This window comes from Oncorhynchus mykiss, chromosome 3 (genome assembly GCF_013265735.2).
Source record: "Oncorhynchus mykiss isolate Arlee chromosome 3, USDA_OmykA_1.1, whole genome shotgun sequence".
In the NCBI taxonomy this organism is placed as follows: Eukaryota; Metazoa; Chordata; class Actinopteri; order Salmoniformes; family Salmonidae; genus Oncorhynchus; species Oncorhynchus mykiss.
The window spans coordinates 66879371-66897761 of NC_048567.1; the positions used below are offsets into that span (position 1 = coordinate 66879371).

An 18391-nucleotide genomic window follows, 5' to 3' on the forward strand; every position below is an offset into this window, starting at 1 on the left:
ATACCCAGACTCCTCTCTCTTCCTCGCTGGATTCTCCACCCAAACATAGCCTCAGTTGGATGCACATGAGACGTCAGCGTTACTATGGAGACAGCTCCCCTGCTGCACATCCACAGACGCTGACACACACACACACCATCCCACACACCTCCCTCCAGTGTTAGCCCCACACTTACACACATGCCCATGGCAGCCATTGCTGTTTTCAGATGAAAACAAAAGAAGATAGTCAGTATAGGCGTGAGCTAAACTAACCCACCCATCCGATCTGATTCTCCCTGAAACTCAAGAGGAAAACGTGTGTGTGTGTGTGTGTGTGTGTGTGTGTGTGTGTGTGTGTGTGTGTGTGTGTGTGTGGTTTTGCTTAACTTTTCATCCTGAATGCTGGAATGACGAACAATAGTAGAGAAGTCTGTTTGAAGAGCCTAATTAATAGTTAATTGGGTTCCTTTCCAATCTGTGGATTAATGCACAAACATAGGGAGAGAGAGCAAGCTGTCAATCTCTAACACACACACTTACATCTACAGCTAAATGTGTGGGTTTGTATACTTATAAAAGATTGAAGATGGGATGTGTAGTTTTACATTAACTTTAGCAGCTGTCTGGAGTTTGTACATACACGTCAGATGAGGGTGTGTGTGTTCCTGGATAGCAAAACTGTGCAGATGTGTTTGAATCTTTAATTGTTTTTGTAGATGTTCTGTATGTGTGTTTGTGAGTTAAAGGGAGCGTTTTAAGTCCATCTCTTTGCCATGGTGTTGTAGGGCAGGGGAGCAGGTGGATATATGGAATTAATGGACTGGGGGAAGGGGGGCAGAGGGGGATGCTTCAGACGGGACAGGACAGGGGGCAGAGAAAGAAGTGGTTGTGTGTTTGAGACACTGCCTGTGTGCTGCAGTAGGTGTTATTATATGGGTGAGTGAGTTGGCCATAAACACTACATTTATTACCATATCCTTCCCCGCCATCTCTCTCAATTATTCATCCATTCTGGGATGGGATGGGTAGAGGCATGGACAAATGCTTACACTTACCAGGCATCGCATTAGCTTTCAGAAATCTGCATTTTCCAAACACAGACCATTAAAAAAATCTGTGTTTTAAACCATTTCAACAGCATTTTATATTGAAAGTCAACAGTGGTGTTTTGCTTCAGTAAAGTTATAAGATGCGTTCAACAAGGTTTTCTTCACACAAAATGCATTGTTGCAACACCATTCGGCAGAAAATTGGTGGCCAGTAAAAAACTGGTCCTGAACATCTCTAAAACTAAGAATATTGTATTTGGCATAAATCATTCCAATATCAAATTCCACAACACCGGCTCGCTCTGATGCTCGTCAGATATGGCAGGGCTTGCAAACTATCATGGATTACAAAGGGAAACCCAGCCACGAGTTGTCCAGTGATGCAAGGCTACCAGACAAGCTAAATACCTTCTATGCTCGCTTTGTGGCTAGCAACACTGAACCATGCATGAGAGCACTAGCTGTTCCGGACGACTGTGTGATCACACTCTCCGTAGCCGATGTGAGTAAGACCTTTTAAATAGGTCAACATTCACACGGCCTCAGGGCAAGATGGATTACAAGAAAACCTACTCTGAGCATACGCTGACCAGCTAACAAGTTTCTTCACTGACATTTTCAACTTCTCCCTGACCCAGTCTGTAATACGTACATGTTTCAAGCAGACCACAATAGCCCTGTCCCCTCCTGTACTCCCTGTTCACCCACAACTGTTTGGCCGCACACGATTTCAACACCATCATTAAGTTTGCAGACGACGGTGGTAGGCCTGATCACTGACAACAATGAGACTGCCCACAGGGAGGAGGTCAGAGATCTGGCAGTGTGGTGCCAGGACAACAACCACTCCTTCAATGTCAGCAATACAAAGGAGCTGATCATGGACCAAGCACTCCCCCATCCACATTGATGGGGTTGTAGTGGAGCAGGTCAAGAGCTTCAAGTTCCTCTGTGTCCACATCACTAAGGAATTATCATGATCCACACACACCAACACAGTTGTGAAGAGGGCATGGCAATGCCTCTTCCCCCTCAGGAGGCTGAAAAGGTTTTGCATGGGCCCTCAGATCCTCAAGAAGATAATTATACAGCTGCACCATTGAGAGCATCTTGACAGGCTGCATCTCCGCTTGCTAAGTCAATTTCTTGGCATCTGACCGCAAGGCGCTACAGAAGGTAGTGTGTTTGGCCCAGTACATCACTGGGGCCGAGCTCCCTGCCGTCCAGGATTTCTATACCAGGCAGTGGCAGAGGACACTGGCCCTTCTTTGGACACTGTGTTAACAAACCTCCAAATGATATTCAATGCCATACAACACTTCTTCCGTGGCCTCCAACTGCTCTTAAATGCTAGTAAAACTAAATGCATGTTCTTCAACCGATCGCAGCCCGCACCTGACTAGCATCACTACTCTGGACGGTTCTGACTTATAATATGTGGACAACTACAAATACCTAGGTGTCTGGTTAGACTGTAAACTCCTTCCAGACCCACATTAAGCATCTCCAACCCAAAATTAAATCTAGAATCATCTTCCTATTTCGCAACAAAGCCTCCTTCACTCATGCTGCCAAACATACCCTCGTAAAACTGACTATCCTACTGATCCTTGACTTCCGCGATGTCATTTACAAAATAGCTTCCAACACTACTCAGCAAATTGGATGTAGTCTATCACAGTGCTATCCGTTTTTTCAGTAAAGCCCCATATACTACCCACCACTGCGACCTGTATGCTCTTGTTGGCTGGCCCTCACTACATATTCGTCGCCAAACCCACTGGCTCCAGGTCATCTATAAGTCTTTGCTAGGTAAATCCCCACCTTATCTCAGCTCATTTCACTAGTCATCCCCAAAGCCAACACCTCTTTGGCCACATTTCCTTCCAGTTCTCTGCTGCCAATGACTGGAACGAATTGCAAAAATCATTGAAACTGGAGACCCATATCTCCCTCACTAACTTCAAGCATCAGCTGTCAGAGAAGCTTACCGATCTGTAAATAGCCCATCCAACTACCTCATCCCCATATATATATATATATATATATATATATATATATATATATATATATTTGCTATTTTGTACCCCAGTATCTTTACTTGCACATCATCATCTGCACGTCTCACTCCAGTGTTAATGCTAATTTGTAATTATTTCGCCACTATGGCCTGTTTATTGCCTTACCTCCCCAATCTTACTACATTTGCACACACTATATATAGATTTTTCTATTGTGTTATTGACTGTTCGTTTGTTTATCCCCATGTAACTCGGTTGTTTTTGTCGCACTGCTTTGCTTTATCTTGGCCAGGTTGCAGTTGTAAATGAGAACTTGTTCTCAACTAGCCTACCTGGTTAAATAAAGGGGGGGAAAAGAAAAAAAAGAGGAAGGCCCTAAAAATTGTCAGACTCCAGCCACCCAAGTCATACACTGTTCTCTCTGCTATCACACAGCTAGCGGTACCGATGCACCAAGTCTGGAACCAACAGGACCCTGAACAGCTTCTTCCCCGATGCCGTAAGACTGCTAAATAGTTAGTCCGAGTAGCAATTGGTTAACTATTTAACTATCAGCAGCCTGATCAATTATTTGCGAAGGAGTTGTGTCGTGTTGCATGAGGCAAATGGTGGTCATACCAGATGACTGGTTATCTGATCCATGCTCCTACCTTTTTTAAGGTATCGGTGACCAACAGATGCATATCTGTATTCCCAGTCATGTGAAATCCATAGATTAGGGCCTAATGAATTCATTTCAATTGACTGATTTCCTTATATGAACTGTAACTCAGTAAAATCTTTGAAATTGTTGTATGTTGCGTTTATATTTTTGTTCAGTGTAAACAAGATTTCTGTATATCATTTTCAATAAATTGCAAAAATTTCTAAACATGTTTTCACTTTGTCATTATGGGGTATTTTGTGTAGATGGGTGAGAATCGATTTTTGATTTCAGGTTGTAACCCAACAAAATGCCAATGGGTATGAATACTTTCTGAAGGCATTGTGTGTGTAACTGTTAGATGCACCCACACAGAAACACACACACATGCGCACTACATGTCAATGTTTTTAAATGTATGGAAATTGTCGTCTTGTCTGTAATGTATTTTATGTTGCGTCGGACCCTAGTAAGAATATCTGTCGCCATTGGGGTCAGCTAAGGTAGGTAGCCTAGTGATTAAAGCATTGGGCCAGTAACCAAAAGGTTGCTGGATTGAATCCCTGAGCTGAGGTAAAAATCTGTCATTCTGCTCCTGAACAAGGCCGTTAACACACTGTTCCCCGGTTGGCTGTCATTGTAAATAAGAATTTATTCTTAACTGGCTTGCCTAGATAAATAACAAAAATAAAGGGTTCTCTCCCTACCAATAGTTGCTCAGTTTGAGGGACACTGTCCCACCAAGGGGCACTTGAAAATGAGGGGGAGGGATAAGGATGGGGCGGGGGTATTGGGATTGAGCCTCAGTGTGGGACTGAGAGGGTGTTTTCACAGCCAGCTTCAAAGCACTTGAGGCCCACAGCAGAGCAGTCCAGCAGCACACTGTGTTATTTACCCAACATCACAGGCCAGTTAAAGACAAGCGGGCAGAGCACTGTGTTGACTGACTTCTAACCCTCACCCCTAACCATTACAGCCTGTTCCTGAGCTAATGGAGAGGGGAAACAGAGAGGGAAGGAAAAACAGCGAGAAAGAAGAAGACATACACAGGCAGAAAGAGAGACAAATGGAGGGAGAGGCTGAGGGGGAAAGGGCCCTTGTGTTTCAGCTCAGTAATTTCAGTCCGTTGAGCAATCCCCAGTACCTCCCTCTCGCCCCCTCCGGCTTACTGCAGCCACCAACAAGGCCAGGCTGAGAGAGAGGACCAGATCATCATGTCTGCTATTACCTTATCTCAACATGGTGCACAGAGAGGAAATGGGGGAAAGACAAGGGTATAGAGAAAAGGGGGGCAGGAAAAAGAAAGGAAGAATAGATGAGAGAGGGAGAGAAAGGCTGAGGATGAGTTTTGATAACCAGTTGTGTTGTGGCTGAGGTCCAACCTCTGAGCAAGAACAGAGACAGCAGCCAGAGGGTACAAGGAACATCAAGCACTGCTGCACAGTCACACACACGCAAAATACTATAAAGTATGTATTTTATTTAGAATTTATTTCATTAGGATCCCCATTCATTTATTTTTCAATTGAACCTTTATTTAACTAGGCCAGTCAGTTGCAACTTGGGTCGCAGAACTTCATGGGAGTTTTGGGAGCCAGAGCCATTTTTCCCTCGATAGGAAGTGACATTTGCTCCAATCTTTGTCTTTGTTCTGCCAGTAGATTTTGAGGAATATTTGTTTTACTTCTCCCATTGACTTCTCAAACTGGTCTGGTCCGGTCTGCCGTGTCTGCTTCGCTAGCTTTCCAGAAGTCTCACGATGCTGCGCCTCTTGGTTTAGAAACTCTGCGGCTGAGATATCTCAGTTGGATTGTGATCGTTTGGCTTCCTCATAAACCCACATAATGCCCATTTACAGCTTTGCCATACCTATGGCCTATCTCTCCCTTCCAAATCTTTTGGAACAGATGTCAATTAGGCTAGGATTTTCATGGTTTTGATAAGGGTAAAGTTGTGTGGTTGATTTTTTAAAAAGGGTATAATTTTTTCATACATGTGAATTTACATACATTTTTCCCAAAGCTTTTAGCTGCCTCTGTACCACCTGGGTGAGTTTCTTTGGCAGGTAGGGAACATTCCCTTGCCAACTTGGCAGGTGGACCCAGGACATTACTTCCAGACCCTGATAGACATGATTATTACCACTCAGATGGATGTGGATGATAAATTATGAGTCATGTAAAGGCTAAAGTTGAGATCTCATCACCTACTCTCTCTTTTTTTCTTGTTGAATTTTACCCCCTTTTCTCCCCAATTTCGTGGTATCCGATTGTTAGTATCTTACTCTTGTCTCATCGCTACAACTCCCGTACGGGCTCAGAACAGACGAAGGTCAAAAGCCATGTGTCCTCCGAAACACAACCCAACTAAGCCGCACTGCTTCTTAACACAGCGTGCATCCAACCCGGAAGCCAGCTGCACCAATGTCAAATGAAATCAAATTTTATTTGTCACATACACATGGTTAGCAGATGTTAATGCGAGTGTAGTGAAATGCTTGTGCTTCTAGTTCTGACAATGCAGTAATAACCAACAAGTAATCTAGCTAACAATTCCAAAACTACTACCTCATACAGTGCCTTGCGAAAGTATTCGGCCCCCTTGAACTTTGCGACCTTTTGCCACATTTCAGGCTTCAAACATAAAGATATAAAACTTTATTTTTTTGTGAAGAATCAACAACAAGTGGGACACAATCATGAAGTGGAACGACATTTATTGGATATTTCAAACTTTTTTAACAAATCAAAAACTGAAAAATTGGGCGTGCAAAATTATTCAGCCCCCTCAAGTTAATACTTTGTAGCGCCACCTTTTGCTGCGATTACAGCTGTAAGTCGCTCGGGGTATGTCTCTATCAGTTTTGCACATCGAGAGACTGAATTTTTTTACCATTCCTCCTTGCAAAACAGCTCGAGCTCAGTGAGGTTAGATGGAGAGCATTTGTGAACAGCAGTTTTCAGTTCTTTCCACAGATTCTCGATTGGATTCAGGTCTGGACTTTGACTTGGCCATTCTAACACCTGGATATGTTTATTTTTGAATCATTCCATTGTAGATTTTGCTTTATGTTTTGGATCATTGTCTTGTTGGAAGACAAATCTTCGTCCCAGTCTCAGGTCTTTTGCAGACTCCATCAGGTTTTCTTCCAGAATGGTCCTGTATTTGGCTCCATCCATCTTCCCATCAATTTTAACCATCTTCCCTGTCCCTGCTGAAGAAAAGCAGGCCCAAACCATGATGCTGCCACCACCATGTTTGACAGTGGGGATGGTGTGTTCAGCTGTGTTGCTTTTACGCCAAACATAACGTTTTGCATTGTTGCCAAAAAGTTCAATTTTGGTTTCATCTGACCAGAGCACCTTCTTCCACATGTTTGGTGTGTCTCCCAGGTGGCTTGTGGCAAACTTTAAACGACACTTTTTATGGATATCTTTAAGAAATGGCTTTCTTCTTGCCACTCTTCCATAAAGGCCAGATTTGTGCAATATACGACTGATTGTTGTCCTATGGACAGAGTCTCCCACCTCAGCTGTAGATCTCTGCAGTTCATCCAGAGTGATCATGGGCCTCTTGGCTGCATCTCTGATCAGTCTTCTCCTTGTATGAGCTGAAAGTTTAGAGGGACGGCCAGGTCTTGGTAGATTTGCAGTGGTCTGATACTCCTTCCATTTCAATATTATCGCTTGCACAGTGCTCCTTGGGATGTTTAAAGCTTGGGAAATCTTTTTGTATCCAAATCCGGCTTTAAACTTCTTCACAACAGTATCTCGGACCTGCCTGGTGTGTTCCTTGTTCTTCATGATGCTCTCTGCGCTTTTAACGGACCTCTGAGACTATCACAGTGCAGGTGCATTTATACAGAGACTTGATTACACACAGGTGGATTGTATTTATCATCATTAGTCATTTAGGTCAACATTGGATCATTCAGAGATCCTCACTGAACTTCTGGAGAGAGTTTGCTGCACTGAAAGTAAAGGGGCTGAATAATTTTGCACGCACAATTTTTCAGTTTTTGATTTGTTAAAAAAGTTTTAAATATCCAATAAATGTCGTTCCACTTCATGATTGTGTCCCACTTGTTGTTGATTCTTCACAAAAAAATACAGTTTTATATCTTTATGTTTGAAGCCTGAAATGTGGCAAAAGGTCGCAAAGTTCAAGGGGGCCGAATACTTTCGCAAGGCACTGTAGATACAAGTGTAAGGGGATAAAGAATATGTACATAAAGATATATGAATGAGTGATGGTACAGAGCGGCATAGGCAAGATACAGTAGATGGTATTGAGTGCAGTATATACATATGAGATGAGTATGTAAACAAAGTGGCTAGTGATACATGTATTACATAAAGATGCAGTAGATGATATAGAGTACAGTATATAAGTATACATATGAGATGAATAATGTAGGGTATGTAAACATTATATTAGGTAGCATTGTTTAAAGTGGCTAGAGATATGGAGGAAACACTGTGGAAACACTGTACACCTGGCAGCCTTGGTTAGCGCGCACTGTGCCCGGCCCGCCACAGGAGTTGCTAGTGCGTGATGAGACCGGCCAAACCCTCCCTAACCCGGACGACGCTAGGCCAATTGTGCGTCGCCCCATGGACCTCCCGGTCGTGGCCCGGCTGCGACAGAGCCTGGGCTCGAACCCAGAGTCTCTGCGATGCAGAGCCGTAGACCACTGCACCACCCGGGAGGCCACCTCCTACTCTTTCTTAAGCCGGGTGTACACTACACGATTTTGGCCCCATTTTAGTAGTCCCAGACAAGTTTTTGAGATCAGTGACAAAATCCCCATGTCATTACCTACTTGGGGCTCGCGGCCATCACCGATGCTCATTTTAAGACTCAATCTCATCTTTGAGCAGTTTCAGACGTCCCAAAATGTTCAAACATTTTTATTTAATCGGCACAAAATCTGCAATGTTCTTGTAGTGTGAGATGTGCAACAACAAGTTTTGAGAACGGTGATCAGCAATAGCCAATGAGAGCTCGCCAGAGAAGAATGCAGATGATGATGGTTCACATCACCCAGAATGCACTCTCCAGCAGGAGCCATGACTACAACTAGTATGTGTTTGTACTTGCCTTTAACCAAAGCCAAAGTGTCATTGTTCGAGCTCGGAAGTTCACAAGCAATGTTATTCAATTCAAAATGTCTGTGCCACATCGTTTAGTGTGCGCACCACCCCTACGTTGGCACAACAACAAACTACAGGAAAGACAGTGGTTTAATGTGCGAGGCTCAGCGATATTAGGATTTAGAAAGTTCTCCACTGTATGGTGTGTGTGTGTGTGTGTGTGTGTGTGTGTGTGTGTGTGTGTGTGTGTGTGTGTGTGTGTGTGTGTGTGTGTGTGTGTGTGTGCCATACTGACTCGGAGAGAGTCTGTCTGTCCCTGCCTGCCTGTCCGTCTCCATCACAGCTTCTCACAGAGTAGTGCTGGTGAAAGGATAGATGTAATGTAAGAGCCGTCTTAATATGGACCCAGGGCCATATAAATGTAATATGGAGAGAAATAGGACTTCCTTCTGCAGTCCTCTGAAATGAATTGATGCCTAACATGGTCCATTTCTTTCAAATGAAAATCACCCTTTCGCTCTCCCTCCCTCTTTCCTTCTCTCACACTCTCTTTCTCTGTGTTAATGGGTGTTAAAGGGGCATGATGTTGAGGGGATCCATAGGGAGAGGGAGGCAGATTGATTTTGGAGAAGGTTTAACCCAAGTCTAGTGTGAGACTTACATATGCACACCCCCAGCACACGGTGAAGTAAACATATCATGTTTCAGTGTGCCTCCATCATGTAGCACCCTGGAGACTTTTTGGCCTATCTTTGCTCTTTCTCCTTCTCTTCATCCCCCTCTTTCTATCATCCATCCACCCATCCCTCTCTCCCTCCCCCCTCTCTCTGTCTGAGAATGTTCACAGGATTCCAGATCTTTCAGATGAGACTGAGGCTCCCTGTTGAGAGATTGAGGACACTGATTGAGGCAGAGCCCATTGATTGATTTATCTCTGTTCTATAATAATATATTCCTTTTTCACACTGCCTCCAGTTGCCTTTACCCCACATTTCCTCTCATTGTTCTTACCCCTATAAGTGTTTGGTGGAGGAGTTGAGACGGGACTGGGATTGTGTTGTGATCATTAGTCCGTGGTGTGGTCCATTCTGTGACAGAAATAGATTCACCTGGGCATACTGAGGAATGATGGCCAGGGATCGATGTACTGCTACCCTGTGTACATAGCCAAGTTATTGTTACACATTGTGTATTTATTCATATAGAAAAAAACATATATTTTTCGCTCTGCATTGTAGAGAAGGGCTCGTAAGGAAATATTTCACTGTTAGTCTACACCTGTTGTTTAGGAAACGTGACAAATGTTACTTGAGGGAGGAGAGAGAGATAGCGGGACCATCTTATGGCTCCACTGATGCCAGCAGGATGACAAAAGATATGTTGCTTCAAATATGATCAGCCGTAACGTGTTTGTATTTATGGTGTGGAATGGATGTGTCACCTTTGTGTGTGTGTGTGTGTGTGTGTGTGTGTGAGATTATCCTGTGAGGGTTGGAGTAAGTCGGTGGTGTGTGAGTGTTAACAGTACAGTTCTGTGAGATGATGCTTTCACTGTGGATAAGACACCAGCCACAAATGATTGGATTAGTGTATAACCCCCCCTCTACCAATATAATCCTCTTTACAGCTTCCTCTTTTAGTGCATGTGTGTGCGCATGTTAGTTGATGTTTCAAAGCTTTTTAGTGTCATTGCCTGCAAGAATGTGTGACTACCTGCCTTCGCCTGAACAGAGAACAGACTTGAGAGGATGACTGACAGACAGACACAGACAGACAGACAGACAGACAGACAGACAGACAGACAGACAGACAGACAGACACAGACAGACAGACAGACAGACAGACAGACACAGACAGACAGACACAGACAGACAGACACAGACAGACAGAGCTGTCAGAGGGGTAGAGACACAGCTTTATAAGGCTTATAGATGAACGCTAGCAGTTCCAGGGGCAGTTAGTGATAAAGACGAGGCAGCCAGAGGTGAAGAGGCAGCCAGAGGTGAAGAGACAGCCAGATAGTGGGTACAGAGGGATTAGGTTGGAGGGATGGAGTGATCAGTTAGAATTCTGGAGGTTTTGGTATGTCATTGTCAGCCTCTCAAAACAGCCTGCAGAGCGCCGGGCTGCTTTGAAGTATCACAGAGCCGCTTAAACCCTGCCTGAAAAGACGCAGAGAACCGCGAGGCACAGAGGAGAGACAGGAATCCGAGAGAGAGAAACAAGGAAGAGAGACTGGAGGGAGTGAGAGAATGGAGAAGGGGTAGCAAGGATGGAGGGTGTATGAGAGGAGAGGTCGAGAGGGAGGGAGGCTGGAGGGTGTATGAGGAGAAAGGTAGAGACTGACGAGTAGGAGCGAGGCTAGAGGGTTTATGAGGAGAGAGGTAGAGAGTGACGAGAGGGAGTGAGGCTAGAGGGTGTATGAGGAGAGAGGTAAAGAGTGACGTGAGGGAGCGAGGCTAGAGGGTGTATGAGGAGAGAGGTAAAAAGTGACGTGAGGGAGCGAGGCTAGATGGTGTATGAGGAGAGAGGTAGAGAGTGACGAGAGGGAGCGAGGCTAGAGGGTGAATGAGGAGAGAGGTAGAGAGTGACGAGAGGGAGGGAGGCTAGAGGGTGTATGCGGAGAGAGGTAGAGAGTGACGAGAGGGAGCGAGGAGGAGAAAGAGGGAGAGCCTGACAGAATGAAACAGAGGGACGGGTGGGGAAGGTGAATAATAGTTTGGTGCTCAAACAGTATGAGTAGCAGCAGCCTAATCATGATCAGTGATACAGGACCAGGGCAGCCTAATCATGATCAGTGATACAGGACCAGGGCAGCCTAATCATGATCAATAATGTGAGCATCAGTGATGCAGGACCAGGGCAGCAGTAATGTGAGCATCAGTGATACAGAACCAGGGCAGCAGTAATGTGAGCATCAGTGATACAGGACCAGGGCAGTAGTAATGTGAGCATCAGTGATACAGGACCAGGGCAGCAGTAATGTGAGCATCAGTGATGCAGGACCAGGGCATCAGTAATGTGAGCATCAGTGATATAGGACCAGGGCAGCAGTAATGTGAGCATCAGTGATACAGGACCAGGGCAGCAGTAATGTGAGCATCAGTGATACAGGACCAGGGCAGCAGTAATGTGAGCATCAGTGATACAGGACCAGGGCAGCAGTAATGTGAGCATCAGTGATGCAGGACCAGGGCATCAGTAATGTGAGCATCAGTGATACAGGACCAGGGCAGCAGTAATGTGAGCATCAGTGATATAGGACCAGGGCAGCAGTAATGTGAGCATCGGGGATACAGGACCAGGGCAGCAGTAATGTGAGCATCAGTGATGCAGGACCAGGGCAGCAGTAATGTGAGCATCAGTGATGCAGGACCAGGGCAGCAGTAATGTGAGCATCAGTGATACAGGACCAGGGCATCAGTAATGTGAGCATCAGTGATGCAGGACCAGGGCATCAGTAATGTGAGCATCGGGGATACAGGACCAGGGCAGCAGTAATGTGAGCATCAGTGATACAGGACCAGGGCAGCAGTAATGTGAGCATCAGTGATACAGGACCAGGGCAGCAGTAATGTGAGCATCAGGGATACAGGACCAGGGCAGCAGTAATGTGAGCATCAGTGATACAGTGATCAGTGATACAGGACCATGACGGTGCCCTGGTCACTAATGCTCCACTATAATGTTAATGTCTCACTGAGAGCCAACACAGCCACAGAGAGTTCAAGAGAGAGGACAGAAAGAGGAGGGGAACAGATAAATGTAGGGCGACGACAACAACTTCTCACTTTCAAACCAGTGACTTATTCCATGATCACACATTTATTGAAGATTATTTTGACAAGATGGGTTAGTTCCTGGAGGCATCCCCCTCTCTCTCTGGCTGGTCGTCTCTCTATTTCGGTGTCTCTCTCTTTCTCTGTCTGTGTGTGTGTCTCTCTCTTTCTCTGTCTGTGTGTGTGTCTCTCTCTGTCTCTCTGTCTCTCTGTCTCTCTGTCTGTCTCTCTGCCTGTCTCTCTGCCTGTCTCTCTGCCTGCCTGCCTGCCTGCCTGTCTGTCTGTCTGTCTGTCTGTCTGTCTGTCTGTCTGTCTGTCTGTCTGTCTGTCTGTCTCTCTCTCTCTCTCTCTCTCTCTCTCTCTGCCTGTCTCTCTGCCTGTCTCTCTGCCTGTCTCTCTGCCTGTCTCTCTGCCTGTCTCTCTGTCTGTCTGTCTGTCTGTCTGTCTGTCTGTCTGTCTGTCTGTCTGTCTGTCTGTCTGTCTGTCTGTCTGTCTGTCTGTCTGTCTGTCTGTCTGTCTGTCTGTCTGTCTGTCTGTCTGTCTGTCTGTCTGTCTGTCTCTCTCTCTCTCTCTCTCTCTCTCTCTCTCTCTCTCTCTCTCTCTCTCTCTCTCTCTCTCTCTCTCTCTCTCTCTCTCTCTCTCTCTCTCTCTCTCTCTCTCTCTCTCTCTCTCTCTCTCTCTCTCTCTCTCTCTCTCTCTCTCTCTCTCTCTCTCTCTCTCTCTCTCTCTCTCTCTCTCTCTCTCTCTCTGGGGCTGTGTTTAAATCTCCTGCCTGTACATTCATGGGCAGATCTATCTTATTGGGGTCCATTGGATATGTGAAGCCTTGGAGTGATACATTTTGACATATATTTTTTTTCTTCTGAAAAGCTGTTCTCATTGAATTGAAATCCATTTAAACTGGAAAGAAATCAGACATATGTAACCCTTTCGTGAGGCCAAATGGGAAGAAAAGACAAAGGATCACAACACCAAGCTCAGGAAGGATGGAAACAAGATGAAGAAAACAGAAGCAAACCCACACGCACACATATTACACACGCACAGAAATAAATGTTGTCCATTTTCTCTCATTTTGCCGACTCACTGAGCACTCACTGAGGTTTGTTGATTTTCAACTAGATAACCTTTTATAGGCAACACACACACACACACGCAGTCATGACAGTTAAAAAAAGGGCGGAATGAAAGTGTGAGAGAAATTACTGAGACGGAGAGAGGATGTTGGAACAAGGGAGAGAGGAAGTTATTGAAATATTAATGCAGTCCATTGTGTCTACAGACACACATCCTCTCAGACTCTCATCCACTCTGTTGAACACACACACACACACACACACACACACACAAACACTGCTGTGTTCCCCAGTTGTTCATTCAGACAGGAGGCAGTGTCTTGTCCGCCTCTGTCTGCGGTGTGTGTGTGTGTGTGTGTGTGTGTGTGTGTGTGTTTGTGATTTTATGTGTTGTCTGCTCTATGTTTTCTCTCAATGCTGTGTCTGGACTGTACTGTGATCTTCCCCAGCTGAAACTGACCACAGATGTTTACAGACATCCATGTCCTCCACCAAGAACTGAAATAGCATCCTTGTATTACACAGCATCACCCCCTGGTGTGTGTGTGTGTGTGTGTGCGTGTGTGTGTGAGTGTGTGTGGAGCGTGACCTCCTCAACCCGGTAATGTGTGGTTCATGGGCTGCCAGTCAGTGTTTTAACAACCTGCGACTGACCTCTTTTACAGCTGTTCTAATGATAGGCTGTGTGAGTAGACTGTCTGGCACTACAGGGCTTTCTTCAGGACACTGAGTGGACCTGTCATGTTGACTCTGTTCATCTTGGGAGAGTGCTGGAACTGAAGCTCCCAGGATGCAAAATGTTTTAACAGCAGTTTTGTAACTAATGTTATTTCTGTCTCCCCCTCTCCTTCTGTCTCCCCCTCGCCCCCCTATCAGGCGTGAGCGTGGCCCAAAGGGTAGTGACCGTTCAGAGCGGACCACTTGTACGGACGGAGGGCAGTCACGTGACCATCTGGTGCAACGTGACTGGTTACAAGGAGGGCGTGGAGCAGGACTTTGAGTGGTCCATGTACCTGACCTCGGTGCCCGACCGCGAGATCCGCATTGTGAGCACGGCCCAGTCCAACTATGCGTATGCGGTGTACGCCCAGAGGGTCAACAGTAAGGAGATCTGGGTCGAGAGGCTGACCAGGGACTCAGCCCTGCTCCACATCACCAAGGTCCAGGCCAGAGACCAGGGGCTGTTTGAGTGTTACACCCCCAACACAGATGGACAGTACCTCGGCTCCTACAGCGCCCGCACCAACCTCACCGGTGAGTCCATGTTACATCACACGGCTGTGTTCTAAATGGCACACTATCCCCTAGAGCCCTCAAACTCAACTCTGGACCTCGACAACAATTTCACTGCGTTTTCTTTCATTGTTCCCCTGTAATCAGGGACTGATTTTAGATGGGGTAGGCCTAGTCATTGAGGGTGTGGCTGGCTGGATCAGCGAGTCTTTGGTCAGGGAAAGTCGTGCCTCGCCCCACTCTCACCCCCACATCCCCTCCCTCTGTGCATTGTTTTATTAGCACACTCTGTGTGTGTGTGTGTCTGTCACCAGCATCTGTTCCTCTGTTACACACACACACACACACACACACACACACACACACACAGCTGGTATGGTTGAGAATTCCGCTCCCAGGTCGGAATCTGGTTCCCGTCATGTCTTCATCCCTGATGCTGGTGGCCTTGCACTGAGAAAGGGGTCAGAGGTCACGCCAGGCGCTCATGGGAGTAACCTCAGTTATGTTAATAGAGAGTTGATAGACTAATGAAGTGTAGTTGATGTGCCATTATATCTGATTTTAGTTTGTCACTGTTAGCCGGGTGTACATTGCTTAATAGACCCAGACTTATATTTATCAGTATTTTTCATCATTTCCCTCTGAATATGTGTTGGGTGGGGCAGCAGCGTAAAAGCCCCTGTACTAACTATAGTACATTGGTGGCCTTGCAGCAGTATGCACGGTATGCTTTGAATGTGGGGCAAGGCTCAGGCGTAAAGCACTGCAAAATGGTGCTGCTGATAACATACTGTATTTATAGAGTGTGTGTCTATAATCTTAGCCCAGTTCCCCATGGTCAGGGGGATGTTACAGGGTTCTTATCCCTCCCTCCCCTCATGCCCGTCTCTCAGCAGCTGCACGCGTCCAGATACGCAATACCCTGTCTTCTACCCACTGCCTCCCCCTCTTTCACTCTCTCTCAAACTCCTTCTTTTTCTCTCACCCTCTCTCTGTATCAGTTCACTGTTTGGGAACGAAGAACATTCTCGTCTCGAAGCAGGAAGTGTGTATCTCACCAGTGATGTCACAGGACAGGAGGGAAGTTGGCTATCTAATCAGAGAATAGGAGGAAGTATTGGAGAGAGTGAGGGTGGGAGGGATAAGTGGGGGATATAAGTTGATAGGAGGAAAACTGAGTAATCAGTGTGGTTGCTAAGTAAAGGACGGTGACACACAGTGATCAGTGTCCTCTCTGTCACAATTGGCTCTGTGAGACTGATTTATGCAAGTAGAACAATGTATCCTCTCTGTCCACGGGGAAGGTTATCTGCAGCGCACCTGGCCTGTCTGATACTTGATCAACGTTGTTTGAGTGAGGTGTGTCTATTGTGTGTGCAGTAGAATATATCACCTGGGCCGTGTGTGTGGCTGATTGTTCAGAAAGATGATACCACACTGTGTCTCTCACACCTTTTCTAATGAGACATGAGTCTACATGTGACTGTGTTGCGTGGGCTAACTGAACAAACTGGCGCCCAATTTCTAATCAACTCATCAAAGCACCAACAAGTTATTGAAAATAACTGGAAATAAATTCAAAATATTAGTAACTTTTTTGACTTTCGGAGTGTGGACGTACCAGCCTGTCTGTGTGTTTGTTCCATACACCAGTGTGAGTGTGTGCGTGTCTGTGTGCGCATGCGCGTCCGTGTTTGTTCCATGTGCCAGATTGTGTGTAGCCAGATTGTGTGTATCCTACACATTAGCTCATGATAAAAATCCAACAGCGTGGAATGGTCCTACCCAATGTCCCCTCTAAGCTGCATGAGTACATGCTGCTCCACGGGACTGCCACACAGAATAAATATCAGCGCGCAGAGAAGCACGAGATTGAACTTCACTGTAATTTCTATAGTTTTCCGCCTTTACACAATCAACATTTCCCTTTACTGTGGGAATTGTGATGAACCAACGTAATATTTGCTACTTTCAATGCAACATACTGAAACAAAACGAACTACGCAAGACTTAGTATGCAAAACTAACCACTCAAGAGAAGGAATAGGAGTAGGATTCTATTGCATTGACAGCACAAACTCTACACAGACCTGTGTGCCATAACCAATCAGGCCTGTATGCAAATAGACCATTGCCATATATGGATCTGTGCCATTCACTTTGAACTGGACTGTTTTTACAGCATCAGCGGTTGTGAGGAGATGCGCTTGTTTTGAGATCAAAGCCAGAGATGCATGTTGCGACGTTTGTACATTTGTTCATATCCTTTTCTAGTTAATGAGTTAGCCCAGTTCTGGATCATTTTGTAGTCAGCAATAGGGGAGTGATTGCTTCCTACGAGAGCACAAAATCTTTGAAAAGCCAGTTGGGTAAAGAGCTTGTTTTTGTCTTAAAGGGGCAGTGTTGTATTTTGAGAAAGGCTTGAATAAGCTAAGTAGCCAAAAGGCGGAGGGTAGCTTATTTTGTGGTTTCTTGCATCAAACACAACAACATTTTCAGTCACCTCCTTGTCTGAAGGACAAGTGGATAAACAGGTTGATGTCAAACCCTGCATGGGTTTTTTTCTCACTGAATGTAAGCCTGCATTGAACACCACACATTGGCTGCTACTGTAGGCTGAATGATATAACAGTTATTTCCATTTTAAAATGTTATGGGATGCATTTTCTCCATTGTTTTTGATGGTAGGCCTACATTATAATCAAATAGCCACAGTAGCCTACTTGACCACTGTTAAAACAAAGTTAAAGAGGGTACAGCCTTAGTGGTCACAGTAAACACATGCCGGAAGTTGCACAGAATTTTCACAACTTTCCAGTTTGCTCTCAGCAGACCAGAAATTTGCTCAGTGATAAAAAAAAAAATTGAGGGAACATTGGTCCTACTGTGTGTGTGTGTGTGTGTGTGTGTGTGTGTGTGTGTGTGTGTGTGTGTGTGTGTGTGTGTGTGTGTGTGTGTGTGTGTGTGTGTGTGTGTGTGTGTGTGTGTGTGTTCCCATGCATGTCCCACGCACCAGCCTGTGTGTGAGTGTGTCCAAGGCACTTGTGTGAGAACAGGGACAAACAGCAGACTGCTCTTCTCCTACTCAGCCATGTGGCTCAAAAACACTCACATTCAAGACCACGGTAGTCTTAGTCACTCTGGCTGCGTTCACACAGGCAGCCCAATTCTAATCCTTTTTTCCAACAACACGAGTTTTGAACTATCACATCAGATATTTTTCAGAGCTGATCTGATAGGTCAGAATTTGGCTGCCTGTCTAAACACAGCCCACTCATACTGTACATCTACTGTACTCCTCTATAGAGTGGATCATTACAGTGCTCTCACAGACACAGACCATACATACATCTACTGTACTCCTCTATAGAGTGGATCATTACAGTGCTCTCACAGACACAGACCATTCATACATCTACTGTACTCCTCTATAGAGTGGATCATTACAGTGCTCTCACAGACACAGACCATTCATACATCTACTGTACTCCTCTATAGAGTGGATCATTACGGTG

The 18391-nt window shown here is 45.5% G+C and overlaps 1 protein-coding gene across 1 annotated transcript in view; it reads left to right on the plus strand.

Annotated features, from left to right (window-relative positions):
• Nucleotides 1-18391, plus strand: part of LOC110520435 (immunoglobulin superfamily member 3) — a 133392-nt gene that overhangs the window by 15253 nt on the left and 99748 nt on the right. The window contains exon 2 of the mRNA XM_021597754.2: nucleotides 14520-14897. Coding sequence (XP_021453429.1) covers nucleotides 14520-14897 — 378 coding nt within the window. The remainder of the gene's footprint in view (nucleotides 1-14519; nucleotides 14898-18391) is intronic.